We start from the raw sequence: 20,344 nt of genomic DNA on the forward strand, positions 1-20,344 counted from the left end.
AAATGAACTCAATATAGGGTTTCAACACAGAAATGGGTTGTTACGTCTCTGACTGAGCGTTCATGGTTCAGGGTAACTGTTATGAAGGGCCATAAGATGTGATATTGACCATAAGATGTATGCATGACCATGAAATAAACAGTCAAATATGCTATGTCATTTAAAAATTTTTATTAAAAGCAGTGGTACGCCACCAGCTGGAGCAGAGTGGCAACTACAAAAACAGAATTAAAACCAAGCATAAAATAACAAATAAAAGTCTTTGAGTAACAATTTATATACATAACACAGGATATAGCTAAAGTAAAACAAGGTCATTTCCCCATGGCACTCAGGATGTTTGTCTGGAAAAGAAAAAAGAAACTAACATTAGAACCAAGTGAACACAAGACTAATCCAAAAGCTTCATAATATGGTTTTACATCCAGCCAGAGTCAGCAGCCATTAAGAGGCCGTACCAGGACACAGAGAAGCTTTCAGATAATGCTAACATTTGCTAATGAACATAAAAGTCTTCATTATTGGAAATAACAATGTCAATTGCTTCCCCGTCATGTTTTCTCTTGGGAGAAGAGGACATCATGTTTTTGTCAATATAGAGCTCCAGAAAATGTGTTGGAGACCCCTTCAAAAATATGTTTTTCTCTGGTTCCACTTATTATAGGTTTATGTTTCCAATATTTAACCCTACTCCCAGACCTCCAAGTGAAATATTTTCATATTAGAGTAGGTATTGTATTGGAGCAGGTTAAGAAAAAAAAAAAATACAGTATTTTCAGCCAATACTGCAACAAAGTTCCTACTCAATTTTAAGAACAAAAAAGTATTATTTTTAAAAAAGTAGTGAGACTTCAGAAATCATATTTGGTGTAATAACCCTGATTATAAACTTTTCATTTTATCTTTTATTTTAGCATGTTATGCAACAACTCAAGCAGCGAGGCTTTGTTCAATGGCTTGTCAGTTGAATCATCACCTTTTGAAGTAGAATGAGATGTGCCTCCGTTTGATTTGATCAACATTAGTAGTAGTCTCTTCATTTATTATGAAAGCACCCCCCAAAATAAATCTAAATAAGTTGGTCTGAACTCTTTCCGGGTAATAACATTATCATTCTTTTTGTTTTAAAAACAAAGAAAATCATATGTTTTGGATTCATTGTTTGCAGCATGAAAAATACTGCTGTTTCACAGCTGGGAAAATATTTTGTCTGGAAGCTGGGAAAATGTTGCATATAGTAAGACGCAATGCTCACTTTATTTAAAATAAACCTTTAAAAAGTTTTTCAGGAGCTATAGCTTGATAGATAGCTAACAGCACTAAATGTGACAACTTTCAAACTGTTAATTTCTAGACACTAGGCATCATGGGGAGGGTCATAAAAATTTGAAGACCTCAGAGAGTGCACGATGAGTCAGCAACATTTTTGGAAAAACGGTAAAATTGCTTAATATCCAAATGACTTTGTTTGACCACTAACAGGGGCAATGGTGACAACTGACTATTTTTGGTGCAAAAAAAACAGGTGAAAAAAGAAAAAAGGTAAACCATTTATTCCATGGGAATCTATACAATAGTTGAGTTTATTGCATTGCATTCATGCGCAATTATTAAAACTAATAGATTATTATTCCAAATCAAGTCTCACTTAGCGCTCCCCTGAAGCCTATTGCACCTTGGTGTGAGATAACTGGAGAGGATGTTTTTTTCTGTTGCATTTTGATTTGAAGTATTGATTTTAAGCAATGCAATTATTCAGTGTTCAGTTATTTTTTATTTGGAACCCTTGAAGCTATGACATTAAATATACACAAAGGTTCATTCAGTCTTGGCTTACCTTCATGAAGGAGGAATATCGCTTTTCTGTCATACCCTCAACTTTTCCCAGATCTTCCAACTGCAAAATACATCATTTATAGAGTCAGCATGAGTTACTTAAACTCTACACATATCACATTTTTAAGATTGAAAAGTCCCTTAAGAAAAAGGGATTGTTCTGATTACACAATAAAACAAGATCTATACTCATGCATTTCTCAACCAACCTTTGTGAAGTGACCGTGGATCTCCCTCCAGCCCAGTATGAGCTTTGCCTTCTTGTCACCGATCTGCTGCAGACCCTTCAGGTCTTTGAGGGAGCCGGTGTTAAGAACCTGCAGGATCTTCTGTCTTGACTGCTCCAGCACCGATGTGTCGAGCTGGGACTCCCAGCCGTGCTCCATGATGTTTTCTTTACCATCCGGGGCCTGAGAAAGGTGAAGAAACAAATCAAACGTTATGAAAACTAGATTTACTTTACACACTATCCAGACACATTTACCAATGATTTTAATATATAAACACTCTTTTAGACATTTGTATGAAATGTTAAGTATCAGTACATGAAAATCTAGTTCATGTGTCAACTTGTTTTTGTCCACATTGGTCGAGGAAAGAGGTTAATTTTGTCACAACAAATTTGAGATCCTGCAGCTCCTGTCTAGTCCAACAACAAATTGAATCCAATGCACCACGTCAGCTTGTTTGTGATGCTTGCAACTCTGCAGATGTGTCAAGCTAAGCACAGCCGAGGCTCGGATGCTGACCTCAACCTGGTCTGAAAGCTTCCTCTCCTTCTTCTTGACGCAGACGGACTGTTTCTTGACGACTGCAAGCTGCTGAAGAGGCTGGAGCTGAGACACTGGTGGAAGAAAAAAAAAACACAAGAGATTAATAGATGTATTTATGTTATAAAGGACAATTTTCTCAGAAGTGGAATTAAAAATGACAATATTGTGATGAAGAGCAGTCAAAAGTTCTATTTTCGTTTTGGGTGTTTTGTTTTGGCTCAGAGCCAAATGCATGAGACATTCATCCAGCAAGTGATCTCGCTTACTCTCCAAGCAGCTTACGGTTGTAAAAATAACTCCTCCTCATCGTCATTTGATATATTCCCCACCTGCAGTATCACAATGCAGCTCATCAACAGCTTCTCTTATTCAACATGACTGATCTGGCCAGTGACAACTTTTTGTTAACCCTGAGCTGCAGAGATTTCTACCTCAGGAAAAAACATCAAGGGTCAAGGGGAAACACTGTATTGCTTACATTTTGTTAGCTCAGACTACAGTTACTCTTTTAGCACCACAATGTTACTGTTCATCATACGTCGTCATCATCGTTACTGCTATCATTAGGAGTTCTACTTTGCTGCTCTTGAACAGCAGCAGTCTCTGGCAGGCAGTATTCATCCATGGTAAGGACTAGATTCGAAGACTGTCGTAGGGGGATTATAAATAATGGAATCAAATTAGTTTATAGGCACACCCTTGCTTTTACTCATACTGCAAATAAGACAGTATGAAACTTTGTTGTACTTTCCTACAACTTGAAATAGATCAAGATAATAATTTTACTTTAAAATCAGTGAAGTTAGTCTCAGCTGTTAAACGGACCTTTAAGGGGTTGAACCACAGCCTTCTGCTTATTAGCTGTTGTTGCAGTTGACGGTTTTCTCTGCAGAGGAGCTGTGTTGTTCTTGAAGACGGACTCCTTGGTGGCAGCAGACTTTTCTCCTGCCAGGCGACTGAACAGCAAGGCCTTGGTCTCCAACTCCTTCTGCTTCTCTTTGAGCACCTGCCAAAACAAAAACAGCAGTGTGGTTGGATATCAAATATCCATGAATGAGTTGATAAAGATCATACAGCATCAGCATCTGGTACATTTCACACAGACAGAAGGGACTGAGGTTGAGCCAGGAGTTCCTATCAAACTCCCAGGAGGATAAACTTTACTTTTTTTGTACGCGTGTCATCACCTGTATCTCCTTGCGAGACTGGGCTACATCTTTAAGCTGCTTGTCTTTGTCTTGGCAGCTCATCATCAGCTTCTCCAGAGCGAGTAGTCTCTCCATCACCGACGGACTGAAAGAGAAAAACACACAAATAATAAATTGTCAAAGTTATGTCAGACAACAAGGGGGGGCTGCACAATCAGGCGCTTTGAAATGTACTCAAAAGTAAGCATGTCGACTACGTTGAAGTTGATCAGATTGAAGGCCCAGACACACTTTTACACCTGGTAACAGATGGCATGAAATCAGTGCCTGAATGTTTTTCCAAAAGGGATCCCAGTGGGCACAGCAGCTGCAGCCAATCAGAGCACAGCATACAGTTGCTTTAAGGCTATGGCCTGTTTGAGGTGCAGCTGTACAGCCTGGATTTGATGCAGTAGCTTGGGGCAGATGTGGTCTCTAGACAGTTAAACATCAGAGTTGCCAAGTCTGATAAAACAGCCAAACAGTTAGCCTCAGTTGATTTGTGTGAGTGTGTGTGTGTGTGTGTGTGTGTGTGTGTGTGTGTGTGTGTGCGCTGATGTTAACCTGTGAATTTGTGCAGAGGGGGAGGAACCATCTTGTTCTGTTTTCCGCTCCTCTTTCAGTCTCTTCTTCTGTGGCTCGGTTACAGACCCCCGTACCCCGTGGTCCTCTCTGGTCCGCTTCACTGGAGATGAAGGCAAAGGGGAAATTAACAGTTTAGTATTCAGTGCAGTCATGCAACGTCGTTGTGGGGGTTCTCTAGAGGGTAAAGCGACTCAGATAAGGATGATACCGTATCAGTCGAAGCTGGCATGCAATGCCTCGATTAAAACAGAGGAACTGTGTCTGGGATGTTTTTAAAGGAAAATTTTTTAGGTTAAGGAGTGGATTGAAAAAGCTAATTTTAGAGGTGTTAAAAGTATATAAACAATGTCAATCACATCCAAGCTGCCTGGATGATTACACTTTAAGGCCTCTTTAATTTGACACTGGCACCCTCTATTGGTCTTGCATCGAACTGTCAGAATGTCTTGTCTACCTGTTTAATTTCATTAATACTTCAAAGTTCTCAACATAAAAAAAAAAATGTAGTTTCACTCACCTGACAGCACAGGTGCGGCCACTGTTTCACGCGTGAAGGGCTTGTTCACAATGAGCTTGGATTTGGCTGCAAAGTTCAGTGCATTGAAGGTATCAAAATAGTATTCGTACTCGGGTGAAATGTTGGTGATCATGACCGAGTGCGCCGAGCCGCCCAGAGAGTCTTGTAGCAGCCGTGTCAGTTTACTGTCTCTGTACGGCACACGGACGGCGGTGCCCGAGTTAAGAGAGTCTACCACTTTGCTGAGTGTGAAGAGAGACAGGTTGATGGCGCCGCTCTCCTTCAGACGGATGCCCTGGTTGCCGGTGCGACGGTTGTCCTCCGAGCCGGCCAGATCGACCAGGTAAAGCTTTCCTGTCTGTTGTCTGTGAGGCAGGTCACGCTGAGTCCGCACGACCTGGATCATTGAAAAGAAAAGAACGGTTTAGCCGTGACACAGAGGTGAGAAATGATGGAAGCAGAGAGAAGAAGAGAGGTAAGTGTAGACAGCAAAAGAGACTGGCATTTTATGATAATTATAACATAATAAATTATAAATACATTGCATTAGCATTTTGCTATAAACACTAAGAGCAGTGTGTCAGGTGTTTATGCATGGTTAAATGTTAGAACACCAATGTTACTGTATGTCCATGTTAGAAAAACATTAGGGGAAGTAAAATATTAGTAAAAAAGGATTGAATGACACCAGTTTGTTTCTCTCCCAGTAAAGTCCCAGAAAGAAACCAGTTGCTAGCAGGAGAGTTGCGAGAGAGAATTGATGTTAGCACCAGCTACCAAATCCTGGCCTACTGCTCAGAGGCCACGACCTGTTTAAGATGCTTTAAAAGATTATAGATCAATAATAATCTCTTCTTCAGACCTTGAGGAGGAGGACAGCATGGCTGCGGCTGGATCGCTGGTTCAGTTTTGTAGAAGCTGTGGTGCGGTTGAGGCTGGCAGGGATAAAGTGTTTGTCAAAATCAGCGAAGGAGGAGATTGTTGTGAGGGTGAGGCCGGGGATAAGGATGTTTTTGTCTTTGTCCTCTCTGATTGGTAAATCCTGGGAACCTGGTGATAGCAGATCGAGCACCTGAGAAAAAGAAAAAAAAAAAAAGGAAGCATTGATGGGTTGTGCAAACAGATCTACAAATTATGCTTCAAACTGCTAACAAAGGATGCATATTATTTGGTCAGTCAATAATCACACTTATCACAGGGCTGGATCCAAACATAAAAATATATTTATATTATAAATAAAAAGTTTAATTTATAGAGGGGAGAGGTTATGATTTTATTAAAATGTGGGGACTGGATATATATTTTAGAAGAGAATTAGGTGTTCTTAAGACATGAGGAGTTGAGTTAAGAAACAGTATACAGAAGCTTTTTAATGGATTATATTACTAGTTTGAAACTTAATGTGGAAATTGGTTTCCATTATTTTCTAATTTAAAGGATTAGGGACAATAGGACAGGACGTGGCCATTTTTTGGTATGTACACATAAGTGACATTTGGCAACCTTTCTTACCTTCTCGTTGTAAATTTCTAAATAAGACATGCCAATGCTGTAGTCCCATCCGCCTTCCTCTTCTTTGGCTTTGACCAAATTGAAGACCTCACGCACGGCGCGGGGAATCACGCCAGGCTGCTCTTGACTGCCCAACATGGTGTGGGTCTTACCTGCGAAATAGGATAGAGCCATTTAAACACACACACACAAGTTTCTCAACAAACTGCTCAGTGAGAGGCCAAAAGTTGCTCTGTGAAAGCTACGCAGGTCTAATACCAAACTGTTGATTTGAAAAACAATAAGAGACAAAAGTATTAAAGACAAGTCATTCATGAAATAGGGGCGGGTTCAGCATGAATACCATCTCTATTACATCAAGTTAACATCAGTGTATCATACCAGCTCCTGTTGGTCCATATGCAAAGACACTGGCATTTTGTCCGTTCAGTACATGTTGGAGGATGGGCTTCACTGATGAGCGGAAAACCTCTTGCTGTGTTGTTTGCTCCGCATGGAAAACATCAAACCTGTAAAACATCCACAGGAGTCTCAGCATTTACTCTTGAAAGGTGATTACAAGAAATTAAAAAAAAGGAGCTTAGCTGTGGACACTGACTGGTATTTGACGGTTTCTGTGGCGTTCCTCCAGTTGACTATCTCCAGGTTCTGGGAGTCCAGGCCTCTTACACATGGTCCTTCGTCCTTCTCGTGTGAATTCCCCACACAGGGTCTCAGACGAACAGCTACACGAACTCTTGATGTCTTCTTGTTTCCTCCTTCTGCCAACGCCACGCGCTGAGCCATGTTTGACCTCTTGAAAACAAAAGCCTGGATAGTCACAGATACATGTTTAAACAGGAGACCTTGAGATATGTTTCACTTCTGCTAGATTTAAAGCATTAAGAACGATAATAATGCGGATTACCCCCCCCAAACAAAACATAGAAAATGTGCAGAGTTTGGATTAAGGGCCTTTAAACAGCTAATGCTAACAACAAGCTAAGAAAAGTTTGGCCACGAAAGCTTTATGCATCGTACACAACAATGTTTCGGTCAGAAAATACAACTATCGACTGAAATTCATTACAATTCTTACCGGTATTATGTGCAGACTCCGTGTTCGAAACTTTTGCTATTCTCCCAGTTTTACTTTAAGCAACATAACGAACTCCCGACTGTCAACAAAAGCGACGGAGGTAGAGCCTTCACTACTAACCATAGCTACTAACCGAACATTTTCAAATGTAGAGCGCTTAAACCGGAAACGACCATTAACCAATCAGAGGCACTGGCGCCTGTTCGACGTCTGCGGTGCTTATTTATAATCAAAAATATATCGAATATACAAATATATGTTGCGATATATAAACATATATCTACCCCTTCAATTAAGCTATTATCTAAATGGGAAAGCAAAATAGGTTTATCAGGAACCACTTAAAGGCATTCAGACTTTTATGCGCTTGCGCACTGAGCAGGAGGCCACATCACTAGATCGCTATAACATTCAGCGAAACTGATGTCGCTTAGTCGTGGTGTCGCTCAACCATCCACATGGTTTTTAATCAGTTGAAGTGCGCAGGATCGCAAAAGCAGGCAGTCACACCGTTCTTGGAGCCAAAATGGCGCTATGTTTACGTCTCTACACAAACGTTTATTATCCTTAGCAAGTCCCGTGGAGAGCTATGGTGTTTTTTCTCATTGGAAAAGATAGCTTAACAATTAGCGAAAGCCCAAGGGATCCAGGATCAACCGGACATTAGGTAATTGCGATTTTAATTCTTGTATGTGGTCTAATTGTATTTTACTGTTTATAAATACTGGACGGTCAGGCCTGACGTTAGCTAGCTAGTTAAGAATGAGCACACCGTTACAATAAAGTTGTGTGTTTGTTCGTCCGAAATCAAAGCTAAGAGCTATCGAGAGGGTTTTATGAATGACTCTTCTGGCTTTCTAAAAATAAAACCTGTTCTCACGGGTTTCTTGATGTGTATTAAGTTTAACAGTACTCTTTTAAAATCATCTTTCTTTAAATAATGTTTTTTTTTTTTTTGTACAGATTTGCAGCAATAAAGTTAAGCAGCAGCTGGGAAGGCTACAGGCTGAAAGGATGCAGGCAGAGGCCAAAGAGTCTTCGTTGACAGAGGGCGAAGAGGCTCTGGGTGTGAAGGACACAGAAAAACCTGCAGCACGAAAAGAAGAAGAAGAAGAAGAAGAAGAGGGCAACACAGAGACACAGGACGCGGAGATGACTCCTGCAACAGAAGATGGCACAACTACAAAGGAAGAAACGGGCAAGTCCAACAATACAAAATAAGATAAGATACTTTATTCAACCCAGCAGGGAAATGTAGGTGTTCCAGTGGCCAGCATACATACAAACAACACAACACAACACAACACATATATACATACATATACCACCCATACAAAAAAAAAACATGAGCCCACAATACATAGCCAGGATAAAAAAAAAGTGGTATGGATGGAAGTAGCTGTTACTCATAGATAACAGTACAAAATACTAGCTCTGCCAGTGCATAGTATGATAAATAAATAAAGAATTATGATAAAAAAGCAGTCAAGTGTGCAAATATACAGGTGCAAAATACAGTTTGATATATATATATATGCAGCTCAGGCTAAAGTTCAAAAGTTGTCCTTATGTCTTCTGTCCTTAATTAAAGGGGAGTCGTTATAAAGTGCAATTGCAGTAGGTAAAAAAGTATTTTTAAATCTGTACTTTTTGCAGCTTAGCCTCCCACTAAAAGCACTCTTTTGTTCACACACAAGATTGTGTAAGGGATGCATGTTATTGTCCATAATGTTCAACAGTTTCTGTATCATCCATCTCCCCAGCACAGAGCCAGCCCTCTTAATCAGCTTGTGAAGCTTTGTAGAGTCCCAAGCCCCTGATGATGCTGCTGCCCCAACAGACGGCTGCAAAGAAAATGGCACTTGCCACGACAGTCTGATAAAACATGGATAACATTTTGCTACGCACATTAAAAGACCTAAGCTTCCTCAAGAAGTAGAGTCTGGTCTGACCCTTCTTGTAGACAGCCTCTGTGTGGTGCGTCCAGTCCAGTTTTAGTTTATAAAATATAAAATAATAATAATGAGAGAGGGGAATCTAGTATGTGCAGCTTAACATCGCAAAAACGAGGGATAATTTTAATGAAAATGACTGCACTGATTCTGCTGAAGATGTGAATTGTACTGATTAATAGCAAATCTGACGAAAATGCTTTTAATTGTCAGGGATTAAAGGTACCGGGTAAATAGAAATCAAGTAAAAAAATAAACCTTCCTGAAACCCTTGAGACTGCAAAACAGTCGTTCTGTAGAAAGCAACTGTACTCTCCCAATTTAAATACATTCAATCAAGCCTGTATGTACTGTGAATCTTACTACACATTTGTGTACACCTCAGCAGCTGTAGCTAAAGTGGCTTTCTATGTATTTCTCTTTCTTCTCAGATGGAGACATGGATGTGTCGGAAGGAGAGGAGCACAAAGATGACGCTCAGTCAGATGCTGGATTGGAAGGTGACAAGGGAAAGCAGGCTGCAGTAACAAATGGTGAATGGGAAATTGCATACAGCGACGAAGAAATGGAGGACCCCAAAAACTGGATGCCACCCCCCGCTGAGATTAAAAGACTCTATGAGCTCCTTGCTAAAGGGGAGATGCTGGAACTGAACTTTGTGCCCCTTCCCAGAAGGCCACCTACACCTGAACGCACCCCGTCACCGGAGAGAGATGATGAAGACGAGGCAGCGAAGGAAAGAGAGAGGGAGGAGAGAGACCACAAGTCAGTATTTTATTTTTCAAGGTATGTTTGATCGTGTACAGGTCAGGTGTATGTGAAGCCTCATGACCTTCTCTCTTTCAGGCCTGTAACTCCGACCGAGTTTGACTTTGACGAGAAAGAGATGCAAGCAACTCCCAAAAATTCCTTCATCAACAGACGCAGAACACCAGGTTAGTCAGTCAAGAACTCATGATTTACAGCAAAGTGTTGTGTTGGCTATTTCATGGATAGCCCGTTGATTTCTTTTTCATCTCCCAGGATCTTCAGCACGCTCCTCAGTGAAAAGGGAAGCTCGGTTGGACAAGGTTCTTTCAGACATGCAGCGCCACCGCAAAATCGAGGAGCACATCATGCGTACGGGTCGGGACCTCTTCAAGACTGAGAAGAAGCGGGAGGAGGCTCTGTCACCGAACAGCCAGAAGGAGCGAGAGAAAGAGAGGGAGCGAGACAGCAACCCCAACACCATCTTCTCCCCGAGACAGAGAAGATACTGAAGTATTAAGAGATGATCGAGGATTTGCTGAGGACTTCTCAAAACTTGAATTTTTTAATGTAATGAATTTTCTATGTTTTCTATGTGTGTTTTGTATATTGGCAATAAACGATTTAAACCTAGACGATGTTCACTGATCTATTGAGTGTCATCTTGCATGATTGTAAACTTATTCTGGAGCCTCCTAGTGGCTACATATAGTGGAGCAGAGCATTTCAATAAATAAACATTTCAACAGAGCAGAAAAAAAGACAACACTGGAGGCAGCTCAGGACAGAGAAGTATATTTTAGCTAAGTTTGAGTAACAATACAGCCTTCACATACGGCTCAGAAGCATATAGTAGAATATGTATGCATAAATATGCATTCAAAACCACAAACCAAATAAATAAATAAATAAATACTTACAAATAAATAACAAGCAATTTGTGGAATATACAGTACATCAGTTGAAATGTTCTAGTAATGTCAAGAAGCAGTACATCATGAGTTCATGAAACAGGGGAATGCATACTCTGTGTTCAACATGCCCACAGATGGTTTTTTGGCACACGCTGCGCCCTGTCTTTATGGTTTTTGGACTGTTTTTATTTATTTTTATAGACCCATTAGGATAGTGAATCTGCTTAAAAGAAAACATCAAATGATTAAAAACTCAGCAGTTTGTTCATAATAGTCCATAGAACCAGAGGATCAAATGAAAACAGCTGGATGATTGAAGCAAACTATATAATGTAAAAGGCTTTAACAACTCAAACATAACTCAAGAAAGGTTAAAAAAAAAAAAAAATTAAAACTAAATCAGAAATTATAATGGACATGCTGCATGTCAGTCACAAGGGAATGCTTCCCTAGATTACGTTTGTTTCCCTTCAAATTGCATCATCAGGAGGCCCCTAACAAAGCTAAAACATACTCCAATCTCATGGATCCCTTTGTGAAACCAATCACAGAATATTTGGAGATTTACAACAGCATAAACAAAAAACAAAAAAGACAAGTCAATTAAAAAAAAAAAAACACGAGTGCATGTGCATCACTTCCATGAAAGCAAAATGCAAAACACACTTTGTGATAGCGGTAAATGGAATGAAGTCGTATCTACACTGAAACAAGAAGCACAGCCAGAAGGTTTGGGGAAGAGTTTGTGTTCACAGAGTTTCAAAACTGAAATGTTTGTTTTTATGCTGAAATGTCATTGTTGAAAAAATTGCGCAAAAAAAAAAAGAATGAGAAAAAAACAAATTAACATCGACCTAATACTGACGTGGAAATGACAACAATTTTACATCAGCTATGTACACATGTCACATTAGTCTGTCCAAGGGAGCCTATTTCTTCTCTGAGAATCAAAGTAAAGTAAAATGTAAAGAACGTGTGAAGAATGGGAGGAAAGGGATAAGGCAGCAGAATACAGTCTTAGAAGATTAACTCCCTTCTATAAAGGGTGAGTCAGTCTGCAGGTTGGTTACATTTTGTTAAGAGTGACGGTGACTACATAGAGGATACAGATAATAAACACTAACAAGTCAAAATACTGCTTAGCCGGGATTTGTTTCTTTTTTGAAGGTCTTCTTCATTACTAAGCTGAATCAGGCCTTCCATCTACAGCAAATGTACTAACATACAATATAATACATTCCTATTTTCCTACTCTTCCTGTACGGTGAGGCAGAGAGGACTGAATTTGATCTACATGAGGGAAATAGCCACCTATGCTTGCTATTCATCCAGGCAAATTCCTCTCAGGTCAGTGCATGTTCCTATCTATCACAGTGCCTGATGACATCTTTAAATACTGAGTGCACTAACACTTCACTTGTTTCCCACAAACTGAGAAGCTGAAGTCCTTGAAGGCCAGCAAGCAAACATTTGGCGTTTACAGTTTGACTGCTGGCCGCAAAGACTTTGGCGCAGTTTGAGGCCATAGTCTGTAGCTTTCTTCATATTGCTACTTGTTTCAAGTCTCCCTCGTAGCTTTCCTTTCTTTACATACTCATTGGTACATTCGCCTTTGTTCCCTCCCCCCCTCCACCCTTCTCAGTGAGTGGCCAGCTCAGGCTCTGTGGAGCACGCACTGTAGCCGTTTGAGGGCTGCGACTGTGCGTTGCTATCCGTCTGCTGCTCCTTGGATGTAGCTATGCTGGAGCGCGGTCTCTGAGAGCGAGAAGAGCCCGTGAAGAGTCGCAGGGCGCCCCTGCAAATTAAGGAGAACCAATAGAGCTGGGGGGCCATTAGCAGAGCAGCGCCAAGGTTACAGTGCCACGGCACAGACAGGGGAACCATGTAGAAGGGAATGGACGCGTACCTGGATCCAAACGCAGGAAGACACTCAGGATTAGAAAACACACGTTTTATGTCTCATTTCCAGAATCCATTCAGTAAGAGATCATGTGTAAGTTGCTGAGCAAAGCTCAGGGAGAGAGCAGAGCATGAGAAAAAACGGAGACGGAAAGACAGACATACCTTCCATAGACGTAGTAGAGGTAAGGGAAGAGGAGGACTCGACAGATGAAAAAAGTGATCAGCATAAGAGCCCCATTCACTTTGTGCAGGAGAGTGTGTTGCTGTTTGTACTGAGAGCGGAAAAAAAAAAACAGAGGGAGAGGTCGAGAGTGAGGGAGGAAGAAAAGCAAGCAGTACAGTTTGGTGAGAGCTGATGGAGGTTAACTTATTTGCCATTTTTATACTGTTAATTACAACATTGTTATATTTATCAATAATATCCTCATTGACTAAGGCAGTGGTGATGGCATAGGTTGTATGAAAACAGGACAACCCTCCCAGGGGGACACCAAAACACCTGAGCTCACCCTACTAATTGGCTGCAGTAAAGGTCATAAGCTCCACCTCTTTCATGTGAACAGATGGGACAAGAGTCAAACTATAAAATCAATATACACTCAATAACATTTTCCTCAATGTTTTTTTATGTCCTTATCTTTAGTTTAAATCATGTTGATTTGTGTCCAGTTGCTCATTTTCCTGAGAAGTGGTGTTTAAATTATTTATTTGATGCTATAAAAAGGATTCAACAGCATGATTGACAGAGCTGTTGACAAATGTGGCTCCTGTGGGACTGTGTGCACCAGGTAAGGAAAACAGTGGAGGAACGGTGAGAGAAAACGTGAGGAACACCGACACAAGAGTCACTGACCTTTCCTCAATCGTGAGAGTCTTCATTCAAACTGACACAAGAATCTGTTTTGCTCCGACCATCGACCAGCAGAGGGTTTTTTTTTTTGCTGTTTTATCAGTCAATTAAATTTGTGTTTTGGTTACCATCAGAAACACGGCAGAGTCCTGGTACAACTTTGCATCCAAATGGCATCACCAGTGTCAAGGCCCGTCATGGGGGGGTTACTTACATGTTGTTGAACCCCCTAAGACAGGGGGACGAGACATTGGCTGCGTTTACATGGACACAAATAATCGGAATAAAAGCCTGAGTAAAAATGTTTCATGTAAACATGTCAATCAGAACAGACTGATCTGATCAGACTCATTCGGGAAGAGATTTCATTCCGATCGAGAGGGGTGGTTTATGCCGATCAGTGTTCAGATCAGGATCCATGTACACGTTCGATCTGATCGTGTCTGCCTGACTGGGGTAAAATGATCCTTACTGCGCATGTCTGCCCCACATAACCTGACGGGTTTCCCTTTTTGTCACACCGGTATTAAAAAACAAACATGGCGAGAGCAAAACAAAAGTGGCTGGTAGCCGAAACCACTGTTTTGCTTGAAACTTTAAAGGAACTGAGGATTATAGAAAGGCTCGACGGTCGAAAGGCCAGAAATAATGAAGTATTGGTTAGATTGTTGTCAAACACAGGCGGAAATGTCAGCTTCTTCTTCTGATGTTTCCAGCAGATAAGACAGGTGGGACCAGTCTGTGCATGTCAGAATGGTTTTATCCTGATTAAACACCGATGCATGAACGCGCACGGCATAATCCGATCTTTTTATTTAGCGTCCACGTAAACAGTGAAATCAGAATCCCCAATCGGAATGATTTCAATAAGAAATTGTGCACATGTAAACGTAGCCACTGTCCATCTTTGAAGACAGTCAATGGGCGACGGAGGGCACACTATGTCAAGCAGCTGGCTGAGACCCTTGTGTTTAGCAGTTTTATTTATTTACAGCAAATGACTAAACTTTTGTTTCCTCCAGTCGACCTGCTTCAGTGAGATAACAGTTGAGTGAGGCAAGCTTGTATGCACTGCTCTAAACAGGTTTTCCTTGTTCCCATTCAATACCCTATAATGACATGTCATCTCTTCAATGATTACTATTGTTTTTATTATAAACATTCATTGTCTTCTATTCTACAGGTACAAGAGGCCACATCTATCAGCCCGTTGTTTATCAAACGACCACATGCACTGTTGTCAGGGACAGGCGGGGCTGGGTGCTGAGTGATAGCGGGAGGGAGGGAGGACAAGCTGATACTGTATCTGCTGAATATCCCATCTAAATACTAGTGGCTATATTCAGAGACTAACAGCTGTGGGAGCCTCACACAGGGGACAAGCAGTTAGCAATGGAGGGGCGGCCTTCATCCTGACACTCCGTATACACACCAACACATGCCTACAACAAACACTGGGGAGGGGTGCAGCTTCTCTTGTTCCAAGCATTCAGTGTTACCAATTTAATGATAGATGTTTCTGACGGTGGTGCTCGCGTTGGAAACAGCCAATCGGCATTGAACAAGCTGCATGCTGGGAATGACCAAGAACATATTTCCCATTGAATGAAAAGGTGAGGGGGGGAAAAAAAAAAAAAAGATGTGAAGAATGCAGAAGAACTTTAGTGGGACAGATGCACATGCAGCAACTCACTCCAATCTTCTCTGAGGACGAAGTGATGCACTCACCTGGATGAGTATTTTTCCTAAGCAGACAGATGGAGTGCTGAGCTCAGCCATGAACATTACACCCTGGAAATAATCTCCCCGTCCTTGCCGCCAAAACTAGGGAGAAAAAGGAGGTTGATTAATTGCCTAGAATGTAATTACAGCATTGTTCCTTTGTGGATATCATCAATAAATACTTTGATATGATTAAAAATCAAACCAAAGCCGACAAGAAGAACATTTGAAGTCTTAAATCCTACTTCCCCAAAGACCGATAATCTTGTACATGGCTTTTTTTTTTTTCAATGTCTTGACAAGCAGTCTGTTTGCAGGATGACCTTTTAGTAACCCATAGATATCTATGTGACACAAAGCAACTCCTCTCCAGAGAGTGGTATACTGCTTTATTTTTAGGTATAATGAAGATTATATCAAAGTTCAATCCACAGCTATTGTGCACTACCAAGGTGGAAAAAATATCTATATAATTTTAAGACGCAACAATAAGTTGATGAACAGTAAACATGTAATCTACTAAGCGATATATTGATAAATCATTTAAATAATTTACTCAGCACGAAAAACTTAAAATTCACTGAATTTACTTTTTCTCAAATATGACATTTATTCGGCTATTTAGTTTCCTAACAGCAAAGGGAAGGGAATTCTTTTTCTGTTTTTTTCCTGACATGGTGTAGACAAAATGTGTAATAAAAGAGGAAAACTGGGAGAAGAGTTAGAAGAAATAATTAAAGCTGTCATGTTGAAAAAAAGAAAATATCTTGGAAAAGGTCTTCCTGAATACAAAATGTCTTTTTAAAGAATCAGTTTTAAGAAATATTTCAAAGGAAACTGTAAATAACAGGCCAATATGCCAAAGTGTTCATTTTCCACAGAGCAGATGTTCAAATGCAGCACTTGGTATGAAGATTGAAACACGTGTGACAGTTACCACAGAGACGGGGAAGCAGACGGTGACCATGACAACATGGTGCAGCACCATGAGGAATTCACGACGCAAGTAGCTGGTCATGGCTGAGCTCATGCGCTGGGGTGCTGCCGAAGCCTCCTCGTGACCTTTGACCCGTAGCTTGTACCAGTAGCACATGAACATTGCGTAGATGTCGTAGACGAAGTAGGGGACAGCAAACAAGATGTAACTGCTAGTCAGCCAATGCCTGGGTAGACGGGAAGAGAAGCAGACGATGACAAAGAAGTTAAGAAATAACTACCATTCAATCAACAGCATGGACTAAAAATTCTCAGAGATTTCTTATCATGTTACTTAAATGAAACCTTCATTCAGAAAAGTGCTGCTTCTACACTTTTACATGAAGAATTGCTTTTCTCCTTTGCATTCCAGTAAAACTATCAAACCCATCTCACCTGAATTTAAATGCGTGAGGCTAATTTAAAAATGTTAAAACCCCAGCGATAGCTAAACTAAAAATGACCTATATACACCTCACATATGCACCTCATATTCGCAGTTACTTTTCAAGGGATGAAAATCCATTTACACTTTTGGCTTACATTTCATAGCTGATGTATGACCAGAGGTCCAAATCCCTTCCTATTCCTGTTTGCGGGGCATCTTAAAGCCTCAGAAATTACAAATCCTGACAGCTGACTCACAGGAAAAGCTGGGTGGATGATATGAAACCCATTCTTATGTGAATTTCTTGACTTACTGGTCCTCAATGATGTCCTTGCAGGAAGAAGAAATGATGTAGCCAGCTGAGGAGGCCATGACTGCCTGAACTGATGACACCAACCTGGGAGCATGGAATGGCAGGTAAATGACAAAAATGTATTTCTAGATAGCACATGTGGTTAAGGGTGTTTAAACATCTACTTCAAAAATGGCAATGCAGAATTGCCTTAGTGCTTTTATGCAGGAACAATACAGCTAAAAGTACAGGGTAAAAAACACCTAACTGCAGCTGCAACAACCTTTAATCCCTGAGTCGTGCAAAAAACTGCATGTGAGCTTAAGTCCAAAACAACTTGGATGGTAAACTGTGATCGAAGAAGTACAAGTACCAAGAACCCTGACAGATAATATGCCAACATGTCAGACCACACAGAAAAATCCCCAAACAACTTATTAGCCTTTTTAGAAGGCCTCACCTGGCAGATACGATGACTGCATCTCCTTCGCTCCACCTCAGCGCTGGGATCGACTTCAGGCATTGTTTGGACAGCAGGAAAAGGCCTGGAAAGAACACAGACCCAGCAGCTAGGATGGTCAGCATGGTCCCTGGCAATTTGTCAGCGAGGCGAAAAGTTCAGTTGGCAATCTGGTCCTTGAGATCCGTCACTCTTTATGCCCTCTCTAAAAAAAAATAATAAAAAAAACACAAAGCAACTATCACTGAATAAGTTTGTATTGATCTCTTTGACATGTGGCGAATCCAAAATGTAAGCAATTCAGCTGCATTAACTTATATCACAAACAGAGCTGACTATCAAAGTCCAGTCTGTACTGCTTATTGGAGGTCTTACCAAATTCCCAATAAGATAAACATGATGGTGATAGTGAGAGGAAGAGGGAGGAGGGTGGGATGTTTGTTATAAAAGGGTTTTTGCAGGGGACCTCTAAAGCCGAGTACAGTGACAGAACATCACACAGAAGGCCCCTTTGTGCAGCATGCTGCCATGTCCATCTGATGACACTGAATGCGTTATTCACATCGATTCCTGGGGCTACCATGTGGTTTAGCAAGTTTGATAAGACTAGCTGACTCATTAAAAGTTCAGGTCCATTAGTAAAATACGCATTGCGCCTTTTTTTTTTTTTTTTTTTTTTTTTAAATCCTGGACGTGGAAACTATTGATATAAACATGAACTGCTGGAGCTCACAGGTTCTGAAATAAACCTCAACTAATGTGACCTGTATTAAAAAGATAAACCAAATATTCACAAGTAGACCGGCTGTGGGGTTGACAAACCAAACTTTACACTATCAAATCCTGGATTGATAAACTGTGATTAATGTTTGCCATGTCGACTTGAGTCCAGTGTCCTTTATCCTGAGCGCTCACATGTTAATGAACTAAAGCTAACGACGCTTTCAACGAGGTTACAAGTGCTAGTTAAGATATATTCAACTCCAATCACCTAGCTTTACATGTTTGGGTTGTAAATGCACAAGTAACTAGGTCACCCAGTTGCGAAGAAGAGACACTGTTCACCTCGTCTTCGGTGAGCATGACCGACCCGTCTGCAGCGTTAACACACCGGCTAACAATGACGCTAACGTTAGCATCTCTCCGCTAGCTTTAGATAACGGTGTCGCTGAGACCTAATTCAGACACCGATCATTACCAAGATGGTGACCCCCTCCCCTCCCCCCTGTACACAAACAAGTACCTGCACACACAATTGCCCATGCTTTGCCAGTCATTCTTTGGGTCACATTTCGTGCATGTCGAAGTGTTTTTGTTAGCTTGTTATTTGTTTGTAGCCGCTGAGCAGGGCTAGCCGACACCGTGAACGCTAGCCCCCCCCCCACCGAAAAATAAAATGCTAACCCTGACTGGACTGGGAGTTCACACACACATGTGTTGGAAATAAATTGATATTTTTTTTAAGCAGCATTTACACAAGTCTTCGGTGAGTCTTCCGGTCAGCGGCCACTCGACTCTCGTGTCCCACAGGCAGAGTTTAAGGTGAGAGATGTCCCGGGGGTCTGCGCCTCGATGACCCGCATGTTTGTGTGGCCACTTCAAATGTCTGAAGGGTAGCAGCGTCGAGCTAACGCTTTTTTTTTTTTAGCTTGCAGCTAAGTTAGATCTACATCTATGAGAGGGCCAGCTCAGCGAGAGCATTGAGTGGGGGGCGGGGGGGGGGAAGCACCCAAGCGAAACAAAACACGGCGAACTAGCGGGGTTTTAAAAAAAATAATAATAAAAAAAAAAATCACATCCGGGTGTCTACACAGCGTTAGTTGTCCCAGCAGCTATGTCATCTCTTAAGTCTCCCCCACACAGCACAGCAGTGATGCCTCAGCTTCACTGATGCATCCTTCGTTGACTCGACACTGTGGTCTGCTGCGCCAGCTGGTTCCTACAGGTCCAGGCGGGCACCTCATGACATGACGAGAAATTTGCACCAGTCACTGCACTGCATTTTCCATTTGTCGTCAATGCAGGGGGTGGGGTGGGGCGGGATGGGGGTCGTGGGGGGGGGGGAGCGTTGAATGGATACCTCGTCCGGAGCATTCACAATTATTTTGCAGTATCCAGTCTGCCAGATATTTAACAGCAAATGACTTTTTCCTTTAATGTATTTTTTTTTTTTTTTTTAAATCTGATTGAATAATTAAGTAACTGATAGTTGCCGAGCAAATTGTGTCTAATATAGATTCTCATTTGACCTTTGAATGAAACCAACATGTGCACAACCTGATCAATCATCAATCCTCAATGTAATCAAGAGATGATTGTTTGAAAGCTCAAAGTCCTTACATTTCACAGCCCTGCAAACATTGAGACGTGGAGATTACATACCAGTAAGTCCATCACCAGTTCAGGCTTTGAGTGACAAACCAGCTCTTTGCAGCAAAGTTGATTGAAATGTGTTGTATAAATAAAGGGGACTGGATTGTCATTTGAGGTTCGGGCATGAAGAAACTGTAAGGCTTCACATGTTCCTACAACAGGTAGTACAGGAAGTAGTTTTGGGAGACATTTCATTATTTATTTTTTTAGCAAAGAAGTGGAACATCGGCCAGAATGTAACACATGTTGTGAATAACTTTTGTTTTACTCCAAGCTTGGGC

The 20,344-nt window shown here is 41.2% G+C and overlaps 3 protein-coding genes across 6 annotated transcripts; 1 reads left to right on the top strand and 2 right to left on the bottom strand.

Moving 5' to 3' along the window:
- Positions 1-154: 154 nt before the first annotated feature.
- On the bottom strand, positions 155-7,770 carry kif22 (kinesin family member 22). Of its 2 annotated transcripts, none has more exons than XM_020639198.3 (13): positions 7,489-7,770; positions 7,009-7,205; positions 6,792-6,919; positions 6,411-6,562; positions 5,761-5,970; positions 4,899-5,295; positions 4,361-4,481; positions 3,797-3,902; positions 3,435-3,615; positions 2,586-2,680; positions 2,046-2,246; positions 1,838-1,897; positions 155-344 (listed from the first exon to the last, which is right to left on the bottom strand). In XM_020639198.3, the coding sequence occupies exons 2-13, from the start codon at positions 7,194-7,196 to the stop codon at positions 315-317; spliced, it is 1,869 nt and encodes a 622-aa protein (XP_020494854.1). In that variant the 5' UTR covers positions 7,197-7,205; positions 7,489-7,770; the 3' UTR covers positions 155-314. The 2 variants fall into 2 exon arrangements, with proteins under 2 accessions (XP_020494854.1, XP_020494848.1); XM_020639192.3 differs by having other exon boundaries at positions 7,009-7,220; positions 7,489-7,768.
- Positions 7,771-7,955: 185 nt separating this feature from the next.
- Positions 7,956-10,820, top strand: pagr1 (PAXIP1 associated glutamate-rich protein 1). Its single transcript, XM_020639646.3, has 5 exons — positions 7,956-8,155; positions 8,452-8,686; positions 9,872-10,205; positions 10,287-10,375; positions 10,464-10,820. Exons 2-5 carry the CDS (start codon positions 8,503-8,505, stop codon positions 10,697-10,699), a joined length of 843 nt encoding a protein of 280 aa, XP_020495302.2. The 5' UTR covers positions 7,956-8,155; positions 8,452-8,502; the 3' UTR covers positions 10,700-10,820.
- A 146-nt stretch (positions 10,821-10,966) lies between these two features.
- tlcd3bb (TLC domain containing 3Bb) lies at positions 10,967-19,691 on the bottom strand. Of its 3 annotated transcripts, none has more exons than XM_020639614.3 (7): positions 19,166-19,691; positions 17,691-17,895; positions 17,252-17,335; positions 16,513-16,738; positions 15,582-15,677; positions 13,166-13,275; positions 10,967-13,007 (listed from the first exon to the last, which is right to left on the bottom strand). In XM_020639614.3, the coding sequence occupies exons 2-7, from the start codon at positions 17,813-17,815 to the stop codon at positions 12,740-12,742; spliced, it is 909 nt and encodes a 302-aa protein (XP_020495270.1). In that variant the 5' UTR covers positions 17,816-17,895; positions 19,166-19,691; the 3' UTR covers positions 10,967-12,739. The 3 variants fall into 3 exon arrangements, with proteins under 3 accessions (XP_020495270.1, XP_020495278.1, XP_065805485.1); XM_020639622.3 differs by lacking the exon at positions 19,166-19,691 and adding an exon at positions 18,934-19,101; XM_065949413.1 differs by lacking the exon at positions 19,166-19,691 and adding an exon at positions 18,066-18,871.
- Positions 19,692-20,344: the final 653 nt, after the last annotated feature.

This window comes from Labrus bergylta, chromosome 21, assembly GCF_963930695.1.
Source record: "Labrus bergylta chromosome 21, fLabBer1.1, whole genome shotgun sequence".
NCBI lineage: Eukaryota > Metazoa > Chordata > Actinopteri > Labriformes > Labridae > Labrus > Labrus bergylta.

Bases quoted from the DNA above. Each gene is read 5' to 3' on its own strand.
- kif22 (XM_020639198.3), bottom strand. From the start codon at position 7,196: ATGGCTCAGCGCGTGGCGTTGGCAGAAGGAGGAAACAAGAAGACATCA. The intron at 5,971-6,410 runs GTAAGAAAGGTT...TCTTTTTCTCAG, and splicing joins TAGAAATTTACAACGAGAAG to GTGCTCGATCTGCTATCACC. The intron at 5,296-5,760 runs GTCTGAAGAAGA...TCAATGATCCAG, and splicing joins ATGCTGTCCTCCTCCTCAAG to GTCGTGCGGACTCAGCGTGA.
- tlcd3bb (XM_020639614.3), bottom strand. From the start codon at position 17,815: ATGCTGACCATCCTAGCTGCTGGGTCTGTGTTCTTTCCAGGCCTTTTC. The intron at 17,336-17,690 runs GTGAGGCCTTCT...CCATGCTCCCAG, and splicing joins GCAGTCATCGTATCTGCCAG to GTTGGTGTCATCAGTTCAGG. The intron at 16,739-17,251 runs GTAAGTCAAGAA...CCGTCTACCCAG, and splicing joins AAGGACATCATTGAGGACCA to GCATTGGCTGACTAGCAGTT.
- pagr1 (XM_020639646.3), top strand. From the start codon at position 8,503: ATGCAGGCAGAGGCCAAAGAGTCTTCGTTGACAGAGGGCGAAGAGGCT. The intron at 10,206-10,286 runs GTCAGTATTTTA...TCTCTCTTTCAG, and splicing joins AGGGAGGAGAGAGACCACAA to GCCTGTAACTCCGACCGAGT. The intron at 10,376-10,463 runs GTTAGTCAGTCA...TTCATCTCCCAG, and splicing joins CAACAGACGCAGAACACCAG to GATCTTCAGCACGCTCCTCA.